Source organism: Dama dama, chromosome 21 (genome assembly GCF_033118175.1).
Source record: "Dama dama isolate Ldn47 chromosome 21, ASM3311817v1, whole genome shotgun sequence".
Lineage (NCBI taxonomy): Eukaryota > Metazoa > Chordata > Mammalia > Artiodactyla > Cervidae > Dama > Dama dama.
Genome location: NC_083701.1, coordinates 58,420,292 through 58,447,253, shown reverse-complemented (window position 1 = coordinate 58,447,253; position 26,962 = coordinate 58,420,292). Strand labels below are relative to the sequence as shown.

The 26,962-nt window shown below is 41.5% G+C and overlaps 1 protein-coding gene across 1 annotated transcript in view; it reads right to left on the bottom strand.

Annotated features, from left to right (window-relative positions):
• The window catches only part of DPYS (dihydropyrimidinase), a 95,462-nt gene that overhangs the window by 61,717 nt on the left and 6,783 nt on the right, over positions 1 to 26,962 (bottom strand). The window contains exons 2-4 of the mRNA XM_061122856.1: positions 7,370 to 7,528; positions 1,838 to 2,017; positions 129 to 318 (exon numbers count right to left, since the gene is read on the bottom strand). Coding sequence (XP_060978839.1) covers positions 129 to 318; positions 1,838 to 2,017; positions 7,370 to 7,528 — 529 coding nt within the window. The remainder of the gene's footprint in view (positions 1 to 128; positions 319 to 1,837; positions 2,018 to 7,369; positions 7,529 to 26,962) is intronic.

The following is a 26,962-nucleotide window of genomic DNA, read 5'->3' as shown; positions in this document are numbered from 1 at the left end:
TAATAAAAAGGCAGGAAGAAAAATTATGGAAATGCATGGACAGCTTTCTCATAGGGGTTGCTATTATTTCACCTTACTCTTCAGCTAACAGTATCAAGTCGTAAGGGAGGGTACAGTTTAGGAATTACCATCTCTCCGAGCATCTGCCACCACCTTTGCCGCAGACTTGCTCATCACGTGCACGATGTAGAGAGGGCAGTTCACGGCGCTGGCTATGGTGATGGCCCTCAGCGTGGCTTCTGCCTCCACCGCTTCTGGACGGCACAGCTCATGGCCCTCGGGACCCGTTATCCCCAACGCCAACATCTTCTTTGCTCCCTGAAAAGGCAGCAGGAACGTACATGGGAGAAAGCTTTGCTAATGATAAATCCCATCATTATGTTGTGAAATAAATACACTGCCAGGTTTTTATTTTAGATCTGTTTGGCTGAGATGGGTGTGAACGTGTGTGGATACAGTGTGCATTTTTGGTGAAAAAATAATCTACTAAGTCTGATTTGTTGCTGTTTAGTCACCAAGTTGTGTCTGACTCTTTGTGACCCCATGGACTGTAGCCCACCAGGCTTCTCTGTTCATAGGATTTCCCAGGCAAGAATACTGGAGTGGTTGCCATTTCCTTTTCCAGGGGATCTGCCCAACCCAGGGATAGAACACACGTCTCCTGCTTAGCAAGTGGGCTCTTTACGGAGCCATCTGGGAACCCTGCTACTCTGATAACATGTTGTTAATTTTTCATATACATATTTCACAATTAAATTATTTTGATTGAAAAGGTGAAGAAGATATCTTCACATTCTTTGAAAAGACCCAGGAATCGAACCAGGGTCTCCTGCATTGCAGGTGGATTCTGAACTACCAGTTGAAGCCCCTTTGAAAAGCAATGTCCATTTTTAAGACATTGGTTCAGAACAAACAAAACGAAGAATCCCAGTCCCCCACATTAGATTCTTGTTGAAATGACTCATGCTATTGTGTAGTTAGTTCTAGTCTTTACCGATTCATACTCTTCACTGCCTTCTCCTCTAACCCACAGAATGATATTAGGCTAGTATTTCTCCTCTCCAAAAGTGTTATTTCTTCCTTACAAGAAAGGCAGGAAGTCAAGACAGAGCGTCAAAATGACTTGCCCGGTATCATACAGCTAGGACGTGGAAGAGTCCAGTTTAAATCCCAGTCTGTTTGAGCTTACAGCTCATGCTTTCCTCGTATCATCCCCCACCCCCCCATCTGGCCATGCGGCCACCCTCTCACTGACTTTAATGGGAACTGAGCCCATGGAGAGAGAAAGATCAACCAGTATAAAGGGTAAGAGGCAGCTCTTTAAATCTTGCAGATGGTATACCCTTTGGGCATTAATGATGGAGCTAACATGAGAAATAAATATCATCTAGATTCCTTCAGAGCACATTTTCATACCCTATTTCTGAAAAGAGTGGGGCTTAAAACAGCTACCTAATGCTCTGCTTAAGTCATCAGATTATGCTGATGCCCACACTTTGGCATTCTGAACCAAAAGCTTGAGCATACTTTAAATGAAAAAAAAGTGCTGGGGACACAAAGGAAAATATCTGTGCTTTTAGAATAAACCTAGTTTGAGATCTAATGGCTGCTCTGAAAAAGGGAACTCCTCATTGCAGTGCATATACCACCTGCAAAAAAACTTAGAGCAAGGACAGCAAGTAATTGGAGTCAAGTGTTTCCAAGTCGCAGAAAATTAGTTCCTGAATTTCCTTTCTTCCAGTCCTTTAAATGAATTTACCTACTTGGGGCCAGTCATCTTCACCTTAACTCATGGGCAGTTTCCCTTCTGTGGAAACTCTTAACGGTAATTACCTACCTCCGCAATTAGGTCTCCATTTTCGGCATGAACTTGAGCAATGGCTCCGATCTCCTTGCACCGAGAGAAGGCCTCGTACAGCTCCACATCTCTCACCATGTACATGTCTTTATAAGCCATAAACATCTTGAAGGAGTTCACACCTTTATCCTGGGTGAGGATTTTCATTTCTTCTTTAACCTAAAAGGGCACCACAATCACAGCAAAATGTCACCCTTTAAAGATAATACCAGCATTCTCCAAAATGCTGCATTCAGAAGAAAATAAAGTAAAATGAGGACATCAGTTGAACTCCAGAAAAATGTAATTAAGGAATCGATTGTTCCCCTAGGTCAGACTTCATCATCTGATGAACTGTTGTGAAAAAGTTAAATCATGAAAGAGTTAATAGTACTCTCCCTCCCCCAAATACTTCACTTTTACACTTAGATATGAAATTCTCAGTATCTAGAGAAACAGATACTGAGGTGGGAAGAAATTATTCTAGAACATGAAAAGACAACTGTTTGGCAGCAACAGAAGCAGTCGTATCTCTAGAAAGAATCAGAGCTAATGTGAAGTAAGGTTTGGGGTCAAATCTGAACCTCACAGGATAAGTTAGAAGATGGAGGTGGTGGAAGATGTGAACTGACCCACTGGCAGCTCCTGGAGGTGAAAGATTCTGAACCAGTGGGAAGCCCCAAGAGCCTTCTGGGTTGCCAGCTCAAAGGTTCTGATCACCAATTCCAATGTGTGAGTGGGGAGACTGGGGGTTCCTTCACACTGCCAAGCAGGTCTCCAGACATCAGTCAGAAGGCATCTTACAACTCAACTCAATTTTAACACTACCTGGAGACTGCACCATGCTCCACAGGTTAAGAGTTCAGTCCTATGGGGGTGTCCAGGTTGTCACCTGCACTTCTGACCAACTAGCTACAAATCAGAGGTTTCCACAGCCTCCTCCTCAGGTTCAATTAATCTGCTAGAGTGGTTCAGAGAGCTCAGAGAAACGTTGTACCTACTGGATCATGGTTTACTATAAAAGGACATGACAAAAGATACAGACGATCATCAGATGGAAGAGGTGCCTCATAGGCGAAGGAATGGGGAAAGGGCACAGGGCTTGTGTGTCCTCTGAGAGCGCCAGAGTTCCCAAGCCTCCACTCGGTCACCATCCTTGAAGCTCTCCAAATCCTATCCTTCTAGGTTTCGTGGAGGCTCCATTACACAGGCAAGACTGATGAAAGCATTGGCCACAGGCAACTAATCCAGCCTCCAGCCCCTCTCCCTGCCTCAGAGGTCAGTTGGGTGGGACTGAAATTTTTAACCATCTAATCACACAGTTGGCTCCTGGGTCAATCAGCCCCTGTCCTTAGGTGGTGTCTAAAAATCACTTCTTTAATTCCTTGTAGCTCAGATGGTAAAGAATCTGCCTGCAATGCGGGAGACCTGGTTTCGAGCCCTGAGTTGGGAAGATCCCCTGGAGAAGGGAAAGGCTACCCACTCCAGTATTCTGGCCTGGAGAATTCCATGAACTATACAGTCCCTGGGGTCGAAAAGAGTCCGTCACAACTGAGCGACTTTCACTTCACTTAATACAATAGACCCTTTCATTGCCCTCATCATGTAGGAAATTCCAAGGGTTTTAGGAGCTCTGTGCCAGAAATGGGGACAAAGACCAGATGTGAATTTGTTCTTATAAATCATAATATCATACCAATGATAAGAGATAAGATAGGATCAAAACTAGTTTAGTAATTGCCTTTGCAGGTCCATTTTTAGTCTCAACAATGACTAATAACTTCAAAGGAAAAGTCAGAAGATTTGACCAAATAAAACTGCTTGAATTTCTACAAGTTGAAAAACACACACATACACATAAAAAATATACACATATAAATATAACATAAAACAAATATATATAATAAAACATAAAAAATATGTAACAAGGATAGGATTATTGCTTAGTTAATAAAAATGTTAGAGTTATTGCTGCTTCTACTTGATAAGAAAAACCCTAACATTCTAGATGAAAAATGTTATTTACAGTTCAAACAGTAAATTCAAATGACTAATAAACATGGAAAAAATGTTAACCTTCCTACTCATTAAAAAGTGCAAAATAAAGCAAAGCAATCTTTTCCCACTGTATCAGCAAAGTTTTAAAAATGACAATATCACATGTTAAGTTACTCGCTTCCATCACTGTTTACTCTTTTACTAATTTTTCTCACTTTTCTCCATGGCACTTTATCAGCTGGCATATAATATATTTACTTGTTGATGACCTGCCTCCTCCTCTAGAATTTTCCCCCCATATGAGGAGGGGCTTTGTACAGTTTGGGCTTCCCAGGTGGCTCTGGGGATTCTTTACCCCAGCAGGAGACACATGAGATGTGGGTTCAATCCCAGGGTGGGGAAGATCCCCTGGAGAAGGAAATGGCAACCCATTCCAGTGCTCTTACCTGAAAAATCCCATGGACAGAGGAGCCTGGCAGGCTACAGTCCATGGGGTTGCAAACAGTCAGACACAACTGAGCATGCATGTAAGCTAAGCTTGTATAGTTTATCTGTTGCTATATCCTAGAACAGTGCCTGGTCCATAGTGGCCACTCAAAAACTTTCTGTTGGATGAATAATGAATGAAAAGGAGCAGAAAACACCAAAATGTTGAGAGTGAACATCACTGACATGATGAAATGAGTTTCAAGATGCATTAAGTGACAACAACAAGGGTAGAACTTGGTATAATGTGCTTCATTTTTAAAAACTTTTTTATAAGTTTGAATTTTCTACCGTGAGTCTATTATTTTTATAGCGCGGAAAAAAATGCTTTAGACTGTTAGAAAATTCACACAACGGGCTTCCCAATTACAACCCACATTGCTCAAGTGAAATACCTATGACTCCCAGAGTAGAAGAGCCTTTCTGCAGATGGCCTTGTTAAACATCCCTGTCACCCATATCCGTGTCCGTGGGTAAGTCCCACTATCTGAGTCAGGCATAGTAGTTTAAACCTTGCTATTCCAAAAATGTGGGACCTCAAGAGCAACAGCAGCAGCACCCGGGAGCTTACTAGAAATGCAGAATCTCAGGCTCTACTGCGGAACCCCAGACCTACTGCTATGGGTTGACTGTGTCCCCCTCAATTCATAGGTTGAAATCCTAACCGCTAGTACCAAATGTGACCTTGGGCATGCATGCTAAGTCACTTCAGTCGTGTCCAACTCTTTGGGACCCTATGGACTCCCACCAGGCTCCTCTGTCCATGGGATTCTCCAGACAAGGATACCAGAGTGGGTTGCCATGCCTTTGTCCTGGAGTCTTCCTGAAGGGCAGGAAGGCATGCCCTTCCTGAAAGGCAACACATGCCCTTCTTACGTCGCCTATCTTGGCAGGCAAGTTCTTTACCACTAGCACTTCCTGGGAAGCCCAGTACCACCTTGGGCTTGTATAAAAAAATTAATAAATAGAAGGTGGCTCAGATGGTGAAGAATCTGCCTGCAGTGCAGGAGACCTGGGTTCGATCTCTGGGTTGGGAAGATCCCCTGGAGAAGGGAGCGGCTACCCACTCCAGTATTCTGGCCTGGAGAATTCCCTGGACAGAGGACCCTGGCAGTCCATGGGGTTGCAAAAAGTCGGACACGGCTGAGTGAGTTTCACTCACTCAATTAAGTAGAGTCAAGAGACCAGAAGGGGGAGCTCTCATACCTGCATGTACACGCAGAAGAAAGGGTCCTCTTGTTTCTTGGCAAGGACCAGAACAATGAAAAGTCATGGACTCTGTTTACTGGAGCCCTCCCAATTTCCTTCTCCCCTCTATGAAAGCCTGCGCCTTCCCTTGCCCTGTGGGGACTTGCATGTGGCTCAACATGTTTGTAGACCCTGAACTGCAATTCTTCTGTTGATCTCAAATATGCCCATCTCTGCTGGAGAAATATCAAGCAGTCTCCTTGTTTCAGGTCAACATTTGGAAATAGGGCATTAACCAAAGTAATCAATTAAGATGAGGTCACTAGGGTGGGCCATAATTCAATGGGTTGCCATGCTCTTCTCCTGGAGTCTTCCTGAAGGGCAAAAAGGCATGCCCTTCCTGAATTCAATTTATAAAAAGGGGTGATTTAGCCACACACACACACACACACACAGAACATCACGGGAAGACAAAGGCAGAAATTCAGGTGATGTTCCTACAAATCAAAGAATACCAGAGATTGCCAACAAACCACCAGAAGTTGGTGAGAGGCTTGAAAGAGATTACTCCTGACAGCTCTCAGAAGGGATCAACCGCACCAACACCTCGATCTCAGGCTGTGAGTCTCCTGAACTGTGAGTCAGTACACTTCTGTTGTTTCAGCCACCCAGAAATTTGTAGTTCTTTGTTAAAGCAGTCCTAGCAAACGAATACACTCACTGAACATAATCTGTACTTTAACAGTATTCACCAGGTGAATTATTTACATATTAAAATGTGAGAAACACTGGTACTCGCAAGCATCTTCACCTTTGCTCTATCTTATAAAACAAGAGTGGGAGGAAAGGAGGAAAGGAGAAGGGAAAGAAGGAGGGGCCGGAGAGAAGGAGGAAGGCAGGAAGACCTTAAATGCAAAAAGGAGGTCAGATGCCTCATTTAGAATGCTGTTTCTGAAAAAAAATTAACTTTTTCTCTGGACTCTAAACCTTGCTACTACATTTACTGAACTATCTGATTACTTGTTTTATATTAACTTAGTGTCTACAACCCAAATTTTGGGAGGAAGTAGGGACAGAAGTTACATGGTGACTTCAAATAAAGTCACCCCTGTGAGCCCTTTCTAGCAAAAAGATTTCTGAATTAAGTCCAATGTGGAAAACATGCTATTGATTTAAATCACAAGTAAAACTTTCTTCCGAAGTACACATACATGTGTTCATGGGAAAAATAAGCATATTTTAACATCTCACAAAACTATCTTTTCTATCTGAGTCATGTTATTTCTGCCATCGTCTAAATAGTGAGCAGATACAGAAGACTGTGGAAACTCTATTTTGAAATGATCTGACCAGGAGTCGATATTAACAGAGCACCAGCTTAGCACACAGCTGGGAGAAGGCCTTGAAAACATTCCTGGTCTGTCCCTTCCTTGTTTTTTTTCCAGATATTAAAAAGATTTATCTAACTGAAGTCTAATCTGTGGGAAAAGACTCCTTAAAAGTGCCTGAAGATGTTGAAGTGGAAAAGTCCAGTACTTTTAAAAATTGCATTTAAAGTATTTACAATTCATGACTTAAATATTAGGAAAGACTATTGTGAATGAGTATAAGGGATTTATCCTATTATCTTCATATGCTTTTTTTTTTTTTTAGTTTTCTCAATTGATAGTACTTCACAGGATTCAAAACTCAAATGGTACAAAAGAGTATGCAATGAAAAGTCTTCCCTCCAATTGTGAGTTCCAGGAAGCAACCGACATCACCGGTTTCTTACGTTTTGATGTTGCCCGTTCCTTGATCTTTGCACAGAGCAATGACTAAAGGACTAACTAGAAGAAATTGGACCCCTCCATGGTTCACCTGGTCACTCCACCACGTCACCGCCACATGAAGGCTGTAGTCGCAGCAGACTTTGGGATCAGCCCAGCTTCGCCAGGTGTCAAAGGCCTCAATGAGGGAGTGGCCTTTATGTGGAATAGCAAAATCAATGATCATGGTGGTGCCTCCTGCCAGGGCAGCCTGAAATCACAAAGAGAGTTTCAACAGGTTAGCCATTGGTTTTCTAGTTGAGTCATTTATCTCCTTGAACTGCACGCATTTACAAGCACTTGGGCAAATTTCACGGGTCCGGGAATTTGCACAAAGATGCTGCCTGTGTAAAAGATCCAGAGAGACATGAATAGATCTTCCATAAATTAAAGTCTGAAGCATTAAAAGAGCTAGAACGGCTTCTGCAAAAAGAATGACATGTCTGGTGAAATGAAAATGGCTTTGATCCAAAGAAAACAGAGTGAAGGCTGTAAAGAAAAGCCAAAATGGAAAAACGGAGATGATTCAAACATTTTTCTTCTCAAGAGAACTATATTCATCACTGTAAAATCCACTTCATTAGACTCAGTCTCGGAGAACTGTATCTCTAACGACACTGGGTTCCACACAGACTCGCAGAAGACTCACGTGATTCCCAGCTGGTCTTCGTTCAGGCAACTCCTGAATGGTTCCTTAATCCTCAGCTGTCTCCCCTAATCCATCTCCAGTGCTCTGGCCTTACTGTTACCCCTCGGCTTGCTCCTCATGCCCCCAGTTTTGCTATTACTTCCTCCAATACAAACCCCTTTATTGCACTTAGAAGGAAATTTCAAAGCACAAGTGTGACCTCTTGACTCCAAGACATAAAATTGAATGCTTCCCACTGCCCCTGGGATAGCCTTTAACCTTAACATGGTCTACAAGGCGCTGCATGATCTGCCTTGAGACTTCTAGTCTCTTTGGCATATTATACTATGGTACATTATGACTGGATTAAAAACTATTAAGTTATATCAAATGTCTTTGACTAATTATTGACACTGATTTTATTACAAGATGGTTAAGTATGTTTTTAACTGTTGCATTCAAAAAATGGTTGAATACTCACGTATAGTTGTGAGAGCTGGGCCGTAAGGAAGGCAGAATGCCAAAGAAGTGATGCCTTTGAACTGTGGTGCTGGAAAAGACTCCTGAAAGCCCCTTGGACAGCAAGGAGATCAAACCAGTCAATCTTAAGGGAGATCAACACTGAATATTCACTGGAAGGACTGATGCTGAAGCTGAAGCTCCAGTATTTTGGTCATCTGATTCGAACAGATGACTCATTGGAAAAGTCCTTGATGCTGGGAAAGATCGAGGTCAGAAGAAGAAGAGGGCATCAGAGGATGAGATGGTTGGACAGCATCACCGATGCAATGAACATGAACGTGGGCAAACTCCGGGAAGTGGTGAGGGACAGGGAGGCCTGGCGTGCTGCAGTCCATGGGGTTGCAAAGAGTCAGACACGACCAGGTGACTGAACAACAACCACAATTCAAATGAAGAAAAACAACAGGCAGAGATACACTAGCGCATGGGTTAAGGGCACTGACCACACAGACTCACTGGTTCCAGGGCACAGCTCAGCTTCAACATTACACTCCGAGTCACTCCTTCACTCCCTCACTCCTCCCTTCCTTCCTTTTTAAAATTAAATCTATTTAGTATTTATTTTTGGCCGCTCTGGGTCTTCATCGCTGCAAGCGGGCTTTCTCTAGTTTTGGAGAGCGGCGGCTGCTCCCTAGCTGTGATGCACAGGCTTTCTCCTCGCTGAGCCCAGGCTCTATGGGTGTGTGGGCTTCAGTCGCTGGCGGCTCCTGGGCTTAGCGGCCTCTTAGCACGGGGACTCTTCCCAGACCAGGGATCAAACCCGTATTCCCTGTATTGGCAGGTGGAGTCTTTACCACTGGACCAGCAGGGAAGCTCTTTCCTTTGTTAGTTCATTTGTACCTCCCTTCCTTGTACAGTATTGCGCTGTGTATCAGGTCCTCAGAACTTATACATCTTGTAACTGAAGTCTGTGTCTTTTGAACCACAGCTCCCCTCCCGCCCCCCAGCTGCTTCTCAGCCCCTGACAACCACCATTCTACTCTTGGGTTCTCTGAGTTTGGTTTTTTTAGATCCCACATATAAGTGAGTTCATATTATTTCACTCAGCACAATGTCCTCAAGGTCCGTCTCTGTTGTCACAAATGGCAGGATTTCCCTCTTTCTAAATGATATTCCATTGTATATACACAGGTTTCCTTTATCCACCCATTCATAGATGGACACATAAATTTATTTATATCTTGACTTGTGAATAATCCTGCAATGAACAGGGGAAAGCAGACAGCAACTTCTCAACCTCCGGGTGCCTCTGATTGCTAACCTGTGAAGTGAGGACAATAATTGTACCTAAACCATAGAGTCGCTGGGAAGACTCAACTGAGGTGATGTATATAAAGTGCTTAATATGGTGTTTGGTTCATGGTAAGTGCTTCATAAGCTTCAACTCACAATGAGCCTTTGTGAATTAGGCATTTTCCCACTTTTCATATGTCAGCTCATCTCACCATCAGAGACAAAGTTACATGTTGTCATGTTACAACAAAGAAGGGCATGCCACCAGCTTCTCTCCCAGGTTTGCCCACATGTCACCTTCCCCTACCCCCCACCCCACAGCCTCCCTCCCCAGACATATTGAGTGCTCCCAGGTTCCAGCAGGTTCACCAGCTATATTCCAACTCTGTTTTCGTACTTACTTCAGTGGATTTTTACTTTTTCCTTAAATCATTTGGTCCCACTCCAACTCTTTTTGCTCTCAAAAATCTCACTATTTATACAGGATTCTGTACTTTTATCTCTATCTTTAGATAACAAATGCCTTATGCATGGTGAAACAATACATATTTGCATTTCTTAAGAAATCCCTATGGGTATAATGAGAGTACCAGAAAAAATTCCTTAGGCTCTGGATTTTTATTTGAATGCAGATTAATCTTCTCACCTTCTTCCTTCTAAAATATCTTCTCACAAATATCCCTTGAGGATGAAAGGCATTTTTCTAATAGAAAGTGCTGTTAATTAAAGTGTTGAAAGAAAATACCTTTTTCCTGTCTATTGAACTAGAAAATCAAGCTTAAAGAACAATTCTTCCCATATTAAAAGTCTCATCACATGCAGGATGTGGGAAACTAAATACAGTGCTGGTGGGAATATAAATAAAACGGTGCAGCCACTTTGGCAGTTCCTCATAGAGTTATCATGCGACTTAGCAATTCCACTTCTAGGTATATACCCGAGAGAAATGAAAACATGTCCACACAAAAACTTGTACACAGATAATCAGAGCGGCATTATTCATAATAATCAAAAAGTGGAAACAACTCAAATGCCCATCTACTATTGAATGAATAAACAAAAGGTGGTGTGTTCATACACTGAAATATTATTTGGCCATAAAAAGGAATGAGATTCTGATACATCTGCTACAACTTGGATGAACCTTGAAAACATGATGCTAAGTGAAAGAAGCCAGTCACAAAAGGTTACATATTCTATGACTCCAATTACATGAAACATCCAAAAGGGATAAATCACACATTAGGAAGACTAGTGGTTTCTTGGGGTTAAGGGGGTTGGGGAAAGTTGGGATGAGAGCTAAAGGGTACTGGGCTTCTTTTGAGGGAGATAAAAATGTTCTAAAAATGTGGTGATGTTTGCACAGCTCTGTGAATGTACTAAAAAACATTAAACTGCACACCCAAATGAATAAATATTATTATATATGAATTACATCTTAATAAAATTATTACCCCCCAAAAGTCTACCCTATGTAAGTTATTACATGGAATGAAAGGGGTGGTTACACACAATACAGTGAAAAATCTTCCCTCCAATTCTGACTTCCAGGAGGCAATACACATCACCAGTTTCTTGTGTTTAGACATTGCCCATTCCTTGATCTTACACAGAGCAAGGACTAAGCAACTAAACAGAAGAAACTAGACCCCTAGTGGTTCACCTGGTCATTCCACCATGTGATACACAAATGATCAGACACATGAATAATCAGTCTAGAGGGGGAGACAGAAATACAAACAAACAATTATAAAATAATCAGATGGTGATAACAGGTAGCAAGTACACTTCCATAGTAAGCACAGTATAGGGATTGTGAAAAGGAAGTTAACATTGCTAAGCTCCTAGAAGAGATGGGCTTCCCAGGTGGTGTTAAGTGGTAAAGAACCCACTTGCCAATGTAAGAGACATAAGAGATGCAGGTTCAATCCCTGGCTTGGGAAGATTTCCCTGGAGGAGGGCATGGCAACCCACTACAGTAGTCTTGCCTGGAGAATCCTATCGACAGAGGAGTCTGGTGGGCTACAGTCCATGGGGTCGCAAAGAGTCGAACGTAACTGAAGTGACTTAGCATGCATGCTAGAAGAGGCAGAGGGAAAAGACTGCTGGAAAATTCAGAGGAGGGAAACAGATCAGAGGAGGCTGGGGTTTGAATTAGTATCAGGACATACACTCGAAGCTGCCACTAACGGTAATAAAATCTAACTGGTAGAGAGCACCTATTATGTTCCAGGAACTATTCTGATGTTCTAAGAGTTTAAACCACCTCAGCAGCAGGTCACATCATTAACCCCGTTTTAGAGTTGAGGAAATCGAGAATAGCACCATGAAATAACCCCCTAGTTCTCACAGCGAGAGAATGACAAAGGCTGGACTGGACCCAGGTCACTGGGTTCCAGAGCCTGTGCTCTCGGGAACAGCCAGGAGCAGGCAGAAGTGCTGAGAAAAGGGTCCGCGAGGAAGAATCAGCAGAAAAGTGGTAAAGGGCAGAATGTATCTGCACAACAGAAACCGGCTCACAGAGAACACAAACTCGTGGTTATCTAAGGAGAGCAGGAATCGGGGAGGGACAGTCAGGACTGAGAGATACAAACGACTGTGTGTAATAAAACAGAGCAGCAACAAGGATATACTGCACAGTATGGAAAATTATAGCCATTATCTTGTAATAACCTATAATGGAGTATAATCTGCAAAATCATTGACTCACTATGCTGTACACCTGTAACTGACATAATATTGTAAATCAACTAACTGTACTTCAAAAACAGGGGGAGGTGGGAGGGAGGTTCTAGAGGGAAGGAACATATGTACACGATGACTGATTCAGGTTGACGTATGACAGAGACCAACAGCGTGTTGTAAAGCAATTATCCTCCAGTTAAAAATAAATGAATTTGAAAAGATGACCAAGACGTGTGAAGCAGTGATTCCCAGAGGCAGGCAAGGCGATGGTGGCTGCAAGGGTGATGGGGGTCTGTGAGCTGCGTTTGCTTGGGGTGACTGAGGTGGTCGATGAGGGGCAGAGGAGGGCGGCACAGTTGGGAGAGAGCATGAGATGCCCGGGCGCATGTCCACTCTGCAGACAGAGAGAGACGCAGCCCTGATACTGAACAACACTCAGGAGGAAGATAGGAGAAAGACGTGGCAGTGACCTTGGAAAGGGTGCTAGAGGGGTCCTGGGGTCAGTGGAAATAACCAGAGACAGAGAGAGAGAGAAGCCGCAGCAACACGCTCCAGAACATACCAGCCCTTAGCAAGAAAACAAAATAGGACGGAGTCAGGACGAAACGTTTTCAGTGGCTGTTTCTGAATGGCGCGCTTACGGGTCTTCTTCATTTTCCTCTAGTTAACTTCTGTCTTTGTAGTTGCTATATTTTCTAGAAAAAGCCTAACTTTCGAAAGACGAAAAAATAGACTTTACATGGTTTTAGTGTGAGTCAAAGTCGTTCAGCGGTGTCCGACTCTTTGTGATTCCATGGACTATAGCCCACCAGGCTCCTCTGTCCATAGAATTCTCCAGGCCAGAATACTGGAGTGGGTAGCTGTTCCCTTCCCCAGCGGATCTTCCTAACCCAGGGATCGAACCCAGGTCTCCTGCATTGCAGGAGGATTCTTTACCGTCTGAGCCACCAGGGAAGCCTGGTGTATTATATTAAGTATAGGTTTTACATAATATGATACAAACTCATATATGCCGTATAAATTAAGTAATGACGAGTCTCATGAAACTGAAGATGTGATGGTCAAACAGCCGCTTTTGTTAAAACTACAGCAAATTTCCTGGGGCTAGCTATAATTTAATCATGAATAAATATTTATCACAAATGCTTCACATCCCTAATGAACCGAAAAGGAGCAGACTTTTGTCTTTTTTCATTTCTTCTTGTTCTGTTTCTCTTTCCCACTTTCCTCCATTTCCTCAAATCTCAAAATGGGAACAAAGTGCCTGGGAGAGGACGGCCCGGGCCAGAGTGCACAATGGATGGAAAACGGAATTTGTCTTTTTCCAAACCACTAGGGCATCATCCATCCATCTGCTGCAAGGATCCTAGCTGCTACCCTGGGATCTGGTGAACAGTGATTGGGCACCGTCAGCGTCCCTCCCTGTGTCCCTCGAGCCTCTTTTTGGTCTCTCTAGTCACCCAGGGTCCTTTGGCAGCCCAGAGTTTTCTCAAACCCCTGAACATGATTTCAAGAGCTGAAATACTTCCTTCTTTCCCCTGGGTCCAGGGAGCCATGTGTCACAGCGGCAATTCTGTAATCTCAATTAAAGGGGACATTCAGACGTGGGAAGGAGACCTGTACTTCCTACTAAGTATTTGCCTCACAAGGAAGAGCTTGTTCAAACACTCAGTCCTGCGTTAAGCATCTTTTTTTTTTTTTTTTTTTTGGTCTTCTAAATCCCTTTTATTTATTTATTTTTAATTTATTTTTTATTGAAGGATAATTACTTTACAGAATTTTGCTGCTTTCTGTCAAACCTCAACATGAATCAGCCATAGGGATACATCTGTCCCCTCCCTTGTGAACCTCCCTCCCATCTCCCTCCCCACCCACCCCTCTAGGTTGACACAGACCCCTGTTTGAGTTTCCTGAGCCAGACAGCAAATTCCCGTTGGCTATCTATTTTACACATGGTAAAGTAACTTTCCATGTTATTCTTTCTATACATCTCACCCTCTCCTCCCCCCACATCCATAAGTCTATTCTCTATGTCTGTTTCTCCATTGTTGCCCTGTAAATAAATTCTTCAGTACCATGTTTATAGATTCCATGTATATCCATTAGAATATGGTATTTATCATTCTTTTTCTGACTCACTTCACTCTATATAATAGGCTCTAGATTCATCTACCTCATTATAACTGACTCAAATGCATTCCTTTTTATGGTTGAGTAGTCTTCCATTGTGTATATGTACCATAACTTCTTTCTCCATTCACTTGTCAATGGATATCTAGGTTGCTTCCATGTTCTATTGTAATAAACAGATATTGTAAATAGTGCTGCAATGAACAATGGGATATGTATGTCTCTTTCAATTTTGGTTTCCTTGGGCTATATACCTAGGAGTGGGATTGCTGGGTCATATGGTGGTTTTATTCCTAGTTTTTTAAAGGAATCTCCATACCATCTCCCATAGTGGCTATATCAATTTACATTCCCACCAACAATGCAAGAGCCTTCCCTTTTCTCCATACCCTCTCCAGCATTTATTGTTTGTAGACTTTTTGATGACAGCCATTCTGACCAGTGTGAGGTAATATCTCATTGTAGTTTTGATTTGCATTTCTCTAATAATAAGCAATGTTGAGCATCTTTTCATGTGTTTGTCAGCCATCTGTATGTCTTCTTTGGAAAAATGTCTGTTTAGGTCTTTTCCCACTTTTTGATTGGGTTGTTTGTTTTTCTGATATTGAGCTGTATGAGCTGCTTGTATATTTTGAAATTAATCCTTTGTCAGTTGTTTCATTTGCTATTATTTTCTTTGATTATCTTGCTTTGATTTATGTCATCGAGTGTTCTACCTATGTTTTCCTCTAAGAGTTGTATAGTGTTTAGTGTATAGTTTCTGGTCTTACATTTAGGTTTTTAATCTATTTTGAGTTTATCTTTGTGTATGGTGTTAGGAAGTGTTCTAATTTCATTCTTTTACATGTAGCTGTCTGGTTTTCCCAGCACCATTTATTGAAGAGGCTATTTTTTCCCCATTGTATATTCTTTCCTCTTTTGTCAAAAATAAGGTACCCATAGGTGCATGGGCTTATTTCTGGGCTTTCCATCTTGTTCCATTGGTCTATATTTCTGTTTTTGTGCCAGTACCATACTGTCTTGATGACTGTAGCTTTGTAGTATAATCTAAATTCAGGAAGGTTGATTCCTCCAGCTCCGTTCTTCTTTCTCAAGATTGCCTTGGCTATTCAGGGTCTTTTGTATTTCCGTATGAATTGTGAAATTTTTTGTTCTAGTTCTGTGAAAAATGCCATTGGTAATTTGATGGGGATCCCATTGAATCTGTAGATTGTGTTTGGTAGTATAGTCATTTTCACAATATTGATTCTTCCTACCCAGGAACGTGGAATATCTCTCCATTTGTTTATGTCGTCTTTGATTTCTATCATTATCTTATAACTTTCTGAGTACAGTTCTTTTGTCTCCTTAGGTAAGTTTATTCCTAAATATTTAATTCTTTTGTTGCAATGGTGAATGGCATTGATTCCTTAATTTCTCTTTCTGGTTTTTCATTATTAGTGTATAGAAATGCAAGTGATTTCTGTGTATTGATTTCGTATCCTGCAGCTTTACTAAATTCACTGGTTAGCCCTAGTAATTTTCTGATACTATCTTTAGAGTTTTCAATGTACAGTACCGTGTCATCTGCAAACAAAGAGAGCTTTACTTATTTTCCAAGCTGGATTCCTTTTATTTCTTTTTCTTCTCTGATTGCTGCAGCTAGGACTTCCAGAACTATGTTGAATATAGTGGCAAAAGTGGACACCCTTGTCTTGTTCCTGATGTTATGGGGGATGCTTTCAGTTTTCACCATTGAGAATAACGTTTGCTGTAGGCTTGTCATATATGGAGTTTACTATGTTGAGGTAGGTTCCTTCTATGCCCATTTTTTTAAGAGTTTTCATCATAAATGGGTGCTGAATTTTGTCAAAGGCTTTTTCTGCATCTATCGAGATCATCATATGGCTTTTATCTTTCAATTTGTTAATATGGTGTATCACACTGATTGATTTGTGTATATTGAAGAATCCTTGCATCCCTGGAATAAACCCAACTTGATCATGGTGTATGAGCTTCTTGATGTGTTACTGAATTCTGTTTGCTAAAATTTTGTTTAGGATTTTTGCATCTATGTTCATCAGTGATATTGGCCTGTAGTTTTCTTTTTGTGTGTTGTCTTTGTCTGGTTTTGGTATCAAAACCAGATGGTGGCCTCATAGAATGAGTTTGAAAGTGTTCCTTCCTCTGCAATTTTTGGAAACAGTTTTACAAGGATAGGCATTAGCTCTTCTCTAAATGTTTGATAAAATTCTCCTGTGAAGCCATCTGGTCCTGGGCTTTTGTTTTTTGGGGGATTTTTGATCACAGCTTCAATTTCAGTGTTTGTTTGGGTTGTTCATAATTTCTATTTCTTCCTGGTTCAGTCTTGGAAGATTGAACTTTTCTAAGAATCTGTCCATATCTTCCAGGTTATCTATTTTATTGTCATATTGTTGATCATAATAGTCTCTTATAATCCTTTGTATTTCTGCATTGTCTGTTGTAACCTCTCTTTTTTCATTTCTAATTTTGTTGATTTGATTCTTCTCTCTCTCTCTTTTTTTTTTCTTGTTGAGTCTGGCTAAAGGTTTGTCAATTTTGTTTATCATCTCAAAGAACCAACTTTTAGTGTTATTAACCTTTACCATTGTTTCTTTCACTTCTTTTTCATTTATTTCTGCTCGGATCTTTATGATTTCTTTCCCTCTACTAATTTTGGAGTTTTTCATTGTTGTTGTTGTTGTTCTTTTTCCAGTTGTTTTAGGTGCAAAGTTAAGTTGTTTATTTGGTGCTTTTCTTGCTTCTTGAGGTAGGATTGTATTGCTATAAACTTTCCTCTTAGAAGTACTTTTGCTGCATCCCATAGGTTTTGAGTTGTGTTTTCATTGTCATTGTTTCTATAAATTTTTTTTATTTCCCTTTTGATTTCCTCAGTAACCTGTTGGTTATTTAGAAACATGTTGTTTAATCTCCATGTGTTTGTGCTTCTTACAGTTTTTTCTTGTAATTGATGTCTAGTCTCATAGTGTTCTGGTCAAGAAGATGCTTGATATGATTTCAATTTTCTTAAATTTACTGAGGTTTGATTTGTGACCCAAGATGTGGTCTATCCTGGAGAATGTTCCATGTGCACTGGAGAAGGTGTATTTGTCTGCATTTGGATGGAATGTCCTGAAGATATCAATGAGATCCATCTCATCTAAGGTATCATTTAAGGCTTGTGTTTCTGTATTAATTTTGTTTTGATGATCGGTCCATAGGTGTGAGTGGGTTGTTAAAGTCTCCTATTATTATTGTGTTACTGTCAATTTCTCCTTTTATGTCTGTGTTTGTCTTATGTATTGAGGTGCTCCTATGTTGGGTGCATAGATATTTACAATTGTTATGTCTTCCTCTTGGATTGATCCCTTGATCAACCCAAGGGATTGATCTACACTACATAATGTAGTGTCCTTCCTTATCTCTTGTAATATTCTTTAAGGTCTATTTTGTCTGATGTGAGAATTGCTACTTCAGCTTTCTTTTGCTTCCCATTTGCATGAAATATATTTTTCCATCCTCTCACTTTCAGTCTGTATGTGTCTTGAGGTCTGAAGTGGGTTTCTTGTAGACAGCATATATACGGGTCTTGTTTTTGTATCCATTCAGCCAGTCTGTGTCTTTTGATTGAAGCATTTAATCCATTTACATTTAAAGTAACTGTTGGTATATATGTTCCTATTGCCACTTTCCTAATTGTTTGGGTTTGATTTTGTAGATCTTTTTTCTTCTGTTGTATTTCTTGACTATATAAGCCTCTTTAACATTTGTTGTAAAGCTGGTTTGGTGGTACTGAATTTTCTTAACTTTTGCTTGTCTGAAAAGCTTTTTATTTCTCCATCAATTTTGAATGAGATCCTTGCTGGGTACAGTAATCTTGGTTGTAGATTTTTCCCTTTCAGTACTCTAAATAAATCCTGCCATTCCCTTCTGGCCTGCAGAGTTTCTGCTGAAAGATAAGCTGTTAAGTGTATGGGGTTTCCCTTGTATGTTACTTGTTGCTTCTCCCTTGCTGCTCTTAATATTCTTTCTTTGTGTTTAGTCTTTGTTAGTTTGATTAGTATGTGTCTTGGCATGTTTCTCCTTGGGTTTATCCTGTATGGGACTCTATGTGCCCCTTGGACTGGATTGACTATTTCCTTTTCCACTTTGGGGAAATTTTCAACTATAATTTCTTCAAAAAGTTTCTCATACCCTTTCTTTTTCTCTTCTTTTTCTGCAACCCCTATACTTTGAATGTTGATGTGTTTGATATGGTCCTAGAAGTCTCTGAGACTGTCCTCAATTCTTTTCATTCTTTTTACTTTATTCTGCTCTTCAGAAGTTATTTCCACCATTTTATTTTCCATTTCACTAATTCATTCTTCTGCTTCAGATATTCTGCTCTTGATTTCTTCTAGAGTATTTTTAATATCAGTAATTGTGTTTTTTGTCTTTGTATGTTTATTCTTTAATTCTTCTAGGTGTTTTTAATTGATTCTTACATTTTATCCATTTTGTTTTCAAGGTTTCAATCATCTTTCCTCTCATTATTCTGAATTCTTTTTCAGGCAGTTTGCCTATTTAGTCTTCATTTATTTGGAGTTCTGTGTTTCTAGTTTGTTCCTTCATTTGTGCAGTATTTCTCTGTCTTTTCATTATTTTTTTTAAAGCTATTCTGTTTGAGGTCTTCTTTTCCGAGGCTTCAAGGAAAGTTGAATTCTTTCCTTGAAGAAGGTTGAATTCTTTCTTCCTTTTGGTTTCTGCTCCCCTAAGTTTGGTCCAGTGTTGTGTGAACTTTATATAGGATAAAATTTGTGCCGAGTTTTTGTTTGTTTGTTGTTTGTTTTTCTTCTGGTGGGCAAGGCTGAGTGAGATGGTAATCCTGTCTGCTGATGATTGGGATTGTATTTTTGTTTTGTTTGTTGTTTAGATGAGGCATCCTGCACAGGGTGCTACTCGTGGTTGGGTGATGCCAGGTCTTGTATTCAAGTAGTTTCCTTTGCGTGAGCTCCCACTATTTGATACTCACTACGGGTAGTTTTTTGGTAGTCTAGGGTCTTGGAGTCAGTGCCCCAACTCCAAATGCTCAGGGCTTGCTCTCTCCCTAGGATGTCCTCCAACACTGCTGATCTCTGGATCTCCTGTGGGACAAATTCCAATCTGGTTCTACTCCTGTGTGTTTTTGCCTCCAATGTCCACAGCTATCAGAGTTAGTGCGTTTTCTTTTGTGGGAGCTCTCAATGGCCTTTTATGTATTCCATAGACACAGAGTCTGTTTAGTTGATCATGTGGACTTAATTTGCAGCTTATATAGCTGGTAGGAAGATTTTGGATCTTCTTCCTTAGACACATTGCCCCTGGGTTTCAATTGTGGTTTTGTTTCCACCTCTACATGTGGGTTGTCCCCTGGAGTTTAGCTCCTGAAGCTGCCCTGGATGGCTTGGGTTTGTCCCTGTGAGGGCCAGGTGTGGAGGTGGTGCAGCTGCTTGTGTCTCAGGGGTTCTGGCAGCACCAGGTACTCAGGGGGTTGGTGGCTAGGATAGCAGGAAATACAGTGCTCTAGAAGGGTATGGCAACCAGAATTGGCCAACATGCTCCAGTATTCTTGCCTGGAGAACCCCCTCTCTGACAGAAAATCCTGGCAGGCCACAGTCTACAGGTTCACAAAGAGTCGGACATGACCGAGTGACCCTATGAGCATAGATGCAAGACTTATTTTTTGCCTGTGGCAGCTCTGCCCCAGTGAGAGTTGAGCATAAGATGGTGCAGCTACTTGGCTTGCAAGGACCCTGGAGGCATAAGTGTGTAGGGACATAGACTGCATCTGTCACAGGAGTTATGGCCCTATCAGAGTCTTTTTTCAAGCCTTTTTTAGTTGGCAATCAGTAGGCCTCTTTGGTCAGTCTTTCTCCATAGCTCCACCTTATTCAGGCACTTAGAGGGCTCCCTTGCCTGGGGAGTGCTGAAGAAGCTGAAATCAAATGGTTCTATGAAGACCTACAAGACTTTTTAGAACTAACACCCAATAAATGTGCTTTTCATCATAGGGGACTGGAATGCAAAAGTAGGAAGTCAAGAGATACCTCAAGTAACAGGCAAATTTGGCTTTGGAGTACAAAATGAAGCAGCACAAAGGCTAACAGAGTTTTGCCAAAGAATGCACTGGTCATAGCAAACACCTTCTTCCATCAACACGAGAGAACACTCTACACATGGACATCACCAGATAGTCAATATCAAAATCAGATTGATTATACTGATTAATCAGATTGATTATATTCTTTGCAGCCAAAGATGGAGAAACTATACAGTCAGCAAAAACAAGATGGGGAGCTACCGTGGCTCAGATCAAGAACTCCTTAGTGCCAAAATCAGACCTAAATTGAAGAAAGTAGGGAAAACTACCAGACCACTCAGGTATGACTTAAATCAAATCCCTTACAATTATACAGTGAAAGTGACAAATAGATGTAAGGGATTAGATTTGACAGAGTGTCTGAAGAACTATGGATGGAGGTTCATGACATTGTACAGGAGGCAGTGATCAAGACCAACCCCAAGAAAAAGAAATGCAAAAAGGCAAAATGGTTGTCTGAGGAGGCCTTACAAATAGCTGAGAAAAGAAGAGCAGCTGAAGGCAAAGGAGAAAAGGAAAGATATACCCATTTGAATGCAGAGTTCCAAAGAGTAGCAAGGAGAGATAAGAAAGACTTCCTCGGTGATCAATGCAAAGAAATAGAGGAAAACAACAGAATGGGAAAGACTAGAGATCTCTTCAAGAAAATTAGAGATACTAAGGGAACATTTCATGCAAAGATGGGCACAATAAAGGACAGAAATGGTAGGGACATAACAGAAGTAGAAGATATAAGAAGAGGTGGCAAGAATACACAGAAGAACTATACAAAAAAGATCTTCATGACCCAGGTAACCATGATGGTGTGATCACCCACCTAGAGCCAGACATCCTGGAATTCAAAGTCAAGTGGGCCTTAGGAAACATCACTATGAACAAAGCTAGTGGAGGTGATGGAATTCCAGTTGAGCTATTTCAAATCCTAGAAGATGATGCTGTGAAAGTGCTGCACTCAATATGCCAGCAAATTTGGAGAACTCAGCAGTGGCCACAGGACTGGAAAAGGTCAGTTTTCATTCCAGTCCCAAAGAAAGGCAATGTCAAAGAAAAATCAAACTACTGCACAATTGCACTCATCTCACATGCTAGCAAAGTAATGCTCAAAATTCTCCAAGCCACGCTTCAACAGCACATGAACTGTGAACTTACAGATGTTCAAGCTGGTTTTAGAAAAGGCAGAGGAACCAGAGATCAATTTGCCAACATCTGTTGGATCATCAAAAAAGCAAGAGAGTTCCAGAAAAACATCTATTTCTGCTTTATTGACTATGCCGAAGCCTTTGACTGTGCAGATCAAAACAAATTGTGGAAAATTCTTAAAGAGATGGGAATACCAGACCACCTGACCTGCCTCCTGAGAAATCTGTATACAGGTCAAGAAGCAACAGTTAGAACTGGACATGGAACAACAGACTGGTTCCAAATCAGGAAAGAAGTATGTCAAGGCTGTATTTTGTCTCCCTGCTTATTTAACTTATATGCAGAGTACATCATGAGAAATGCAAGGCTGGATAAAGCACAAGCTGGAATTAATATTGCCAGGAGAAATATCAATAACCTCAGATGTGCAGATGACACCACCCTTATGGCAGGAAGCAAAGAAGAACTAAAGAGCTTCTTGATGAAAGTGAAAGAGGAGAGTGATAAAGCTGGCTTAAAATTCATCATTTAGAAAACTAAGATCATGGCATCTGATCCCATCACTTCATGGCAAATAGATGGGGAAATCAATGGAAATAGTGAGAAACTTAATTTTTTTGGTCTCCAAAATCACTGCAGATGGTGACTGCAGCCATGAAATTAAAAGATGCTTGCTCCTTGGAAGGAAAGCTGTGATCAACCTAGACAGCATATTAAAAAGAAGAGACATTACTTTGCCAACAAAGATCTGTCTAGTCAGAGCTATGGTTTTTCCAGTAGTCATGATGGATGTGAGAGTTGGATTACAAAGAAAGCTGAGCGCCTAAGAAGTGATGCTTGTGAACTGTGGTATTGGAGAAGACTCTTGAGAGTCCCCTGGATTGCAAGGAGATCCAACCAGTCCATCCTAAAGGAAATCAACCCTGAATATTCATTGGAAGGACTGATGCTGAAGCTGAAGCTCCAATACTTTGGCCACCTGATTCAAAGAACTGACTCTCTAAGAAAGACCCTGATGCTGGGAAAGATTGAAGGTGGGAGTAGAAGGGGATGAGAGAGGATGAGATGGTTGGATGGCATCATTAACTCAATGGATATGAATTTGAGCAAGCTCTGGGAGTTGGTGATAGACAGGGAAGCCTGGCATCCATGGGGTTGCAAAGAGTTGGACACGACTGAGCAACAACTGAATTGAACTGGTCTGGGGTCCTTCTCTTGTTTGGCGCATCAGGCACATAGAGAGGACCCCCTGGCTGGGTCCTACTCTGTAGATTGGCTCTTCAGGCACTTAAAGGGGCACCCTGGGTGGGGTCCTACTCTGTAGTTCTTGTGTCAGGCATTTGATGGGCCAGCCTCCCTATTGTTCAGCTGCCGATGCCGGCGTTTGGGAAGAGAGAGGCTATGGTGGTGGCTCCACCCCTGACGCATGACTCAGCAGTATCGTCTTGCTTACATGGCTGCCTGGCTTCCCTCCACTGGCATTTTCCACCACAGTCTCCTCCCTCACATCCCCTCTATCTGTCTCTCTGCAGTCAACAGCAGCCCTCACCCTAAGATTGCTCCACAATCCCTAAACTCCAGCTCCTAGCTGCTTCACCTTCCGGGAGACCAGTGTTCCTATCCAGGGTATGTATGGCTGTGGCAAGAGCTGATTCTCATTCCATTTAGGCTGCCATAGATCAGCTATTTCACTCTCAGCCTTAAATGTTTCTCCTCTGATGCAGACAATTGCCCCGCTTGTGGGGATTGGACCCCTGCTTCAGTTCCCCCACCCGCTGAGGGCAGGTCCAGTCCTACTAATACTCCTGTTTTTCCCCCTAGTTCCTTCGTCCTACTGAGTTTTGCGTGGTCCTCTATCTTCTTTTCCGTTGGTCAGGTCCTCCTGTCCGCTCTCAGCTGGTGTTCTGCATGCACTTCTGTGTCTGAAGGTGTATCCCTGATGTATCCGTGGAGAGAGATGTACTCCACCTCCACCTACTCCTCCACCATCTTGTTCGCTCTGTGTTAAGCATCTTATATACATTAACTCTTTGAATGATGCCTTGCTACAGTCCTGAGAGATAGAAATTGCTTTTCTTATTTTACAGTTGAGGATACTGAGGCTCAGAGATGTCAAATGGCTCTCCAGGGTCACGCAGTTGGCAATTCTAATTGGGAACGGAAGGGGCTGCAGCTTTGAGCAGGAGGTCTTACATTCCACCTACACTGGGCCTCAACCCCATGCAGGCCTTTTCCCCTTACCCAGTCTTCAATTTATTATGATGATTTCCAGCCTATTGTCCCAGTTCATCAGTGAATCCTTACTTGAAGAAATGCATAGGTTGGTAAAATAAATTAACCATTTAAGAAACCCAAGACCATACCAAAACAAAACAAATCCCATTGAACTATGAATTGTAAATTCACAAAGGAAATGAAATTTTATTAAGCTCATGTCATGTTCATCATTTTGAGAAATGCCATTGAAATAATGTGCTCCTGAAAGAGTTACAAGGAAAAGCCTTATCTTGATGCTTTTTGCCTTCACACAGCTACTACTCACGGGATAATAAACTTTATCCAGCAAATCAACTCATCAGAACATCGCATTCCTAGCTCACCTTGTAGATTTTCAGTATTCACTGAATTGCTTTTAACATCAGATGCTTTTCATTCATTTCACAACATGTTCACCAGGATCAATATTTGAAGAATAAAAAGAGTTTAGGGGAGGGAGAACCAGGAAAGAGGGAAAATTCCTTTCATATTTTCATACAAAACCTAATTGTCTCCTTTGTATTTACTGCTGATTGACTTCACCCTTGTCAGTTAGCCAAACAAAATGCATTTACCTCTTCTAATCTTGGCTCATAAATCAATTCTTTCAGCTCCTAATTACTTTGCCTGTTCTCCCTTGAAAACCTTCTAATTTGTCTAGAACCTTCTCTTAGGGCGAGAAGAGCATGTACTTGCTATCTTATGTGCAAACCTTGTTGTTCAGTCTCTAAGTCGTGTCTGACTCTTTGAGACCATATGGACTGCAGCATACCAGGCTCCTCTGTCCTTCACCATTTCCCGGAGTTTGCTCAGATTCATGTCCATTGAGTTAGCGATACTACCTATCTCATCCTCTGCCTCTCTCTTCTCCTTTTGCATTCAGTCTTTCCCAGCATCAGGGTCTTTTCCAAAGAGTTGGCTATTCACATTAGCTAGTCAAAGTATTGCAGCTTCAACTTCTGCATCAGTCCTTCCAATGACTATTCAGGGTTGATATCCTTTAGGATTGACTGGTTTGATCTCCTTTCTGTGACTGAACATAAATTGGGATAAACTCTAACCAACAGTAGGGTTATAATATTACATAACACAAGGTTTTACTTAAGACTGTATTAGACTGTAAATAATTATTGAAAGCATCTCAGGTGTTTTCTTTTATGGCCTCGCTGAATTTTCATTTCTAAGCTCATCCTGGAACAAGTGACTTTGTTTCACTAAAATTCATCACAGGACTTGCTCAACCCAAATGAATCAAAAAGAAATCCAACAGGACATTTGAGCCTGAGGGAGAAAAACACTTGGCTGAATTTTCAACTTTCTCATAGTCACTAAGACTTAGGAAAGCAAATTTCATGATTCCAGTTTATGTTCTAACTTCAGAAGCATAACCAGCTTTGTAAAAAGATGTCCTCCACAGGGACTTCCCTGGTGGTCCAGTGGGTGGGAGTCCACCTGCCGGTACTGGGTACATGGGTTTGATCCCTGGTCCTGGAAGGTCCCTCGTGCTGGGGGGGCAACAGAGCCCATGCACTCTAGAGCCAGTGCTCCACAACGAGAGAAACCAGCACAGTGAGAGCCCACGCACCATGACTAGAGAAAGCCCGAACGAAGCAATGAAGACCCAGCAAGGCCAAAAATAAAACATAAATAAATCAAATTAAAAATAAGTATAAATACTTTAAAAGAGATGTCTGACAGTACCTTGCCTTACTCTTTGCCTCCCCAAGTGTGAAATATTAATCACACCATCACCCATCCAACCGGGCAAACCACAGACTCAAGAGGTACCCTTGACGTCTACCTCTCTTCCCTGCTATCACCAAGTCCAATCCATCAGCAAACGTATCCCCTCCCCGACATACACCCTGGGTCACCATCCTTCCATCACTGCTCCGTGGGCTACCTGCATCTCCTGACCAGGCTACAGCAGTTAGCCTCTGTACGGTCACCTTATCCCCAGCCACGCTGGCCACTTTCCACCTTTTATTGCCCTCCGCTGTTAGGAGGAAGGAAAAACAGTTATCACACAGCTGCCTAAAGCTCTGCATGATCTGAGTTCCTTTCCATATCAGAGAGTCAAGTCACCCACATTCTTCTCTCCTTGTCCCTTCTCTGATCCAGGGACTCTTTTTTTCTTAAGATTTTTTTTTTTTTTTTATTGACCATTTTTTAAGTCTTTACTGAATTTGTTACAATACTGCTTCTGTTTTATGTTTTGGTTTTTTGACTCTGAGGCATGTGGAATCTTAGCTCCCTGATTAGGGATCAAATCTGAACCCCCTGCATTGAAAGGTGAAGTCTTAACCACTGGATTGTCAGGGAAGTCCCCAGTTCAGTGACTCTTATCCCTGGCTACCTACTGGCCTGCTTTAGGGAACTTTTATCCCATCCTCTAGAGATTTTTTTATTTAGTTGATGTAGTTTCATTGCCATATGCCTCATGCCTGTTACAGTCCATAAATATTCTTTAAATGTTTAAGGGAGAAAGGAAGAGAGACCAATGAATTTCTCCCAGAAATTATGAGGTAGAATAATTAGGATGGTTCACTTCTCCAATAGCAAAGTGGGAAAGCTGTGCAGATTGCATATTCATGCGCAATTCTGTTTCTCAAAAACATTGCTAGCCCTGGCTGTGTTGTTTCCAAGATCCTTCTATGAAAATGTTAACATGGAATGTAGACTGTAAGCACATTTGAAAGCTGAATGTTCAGTTTTGTCCCAAGCCTATTACTTAATCAGTGTTAAATAGGACTTTTAACAAAACAGAATTAGTCTATTTTTTATATATATGCCTCCAATAATTTCCTGTGTTTTTTTTAAAGATTATGATCTGCTTTATTTTATTTTAAGCATTTATGGGTAAACAGATCCTCAGGGCTGAGGAACTCATGACTACTACACTGTAACACAGAATTTCTCTATTAGAGGCAATG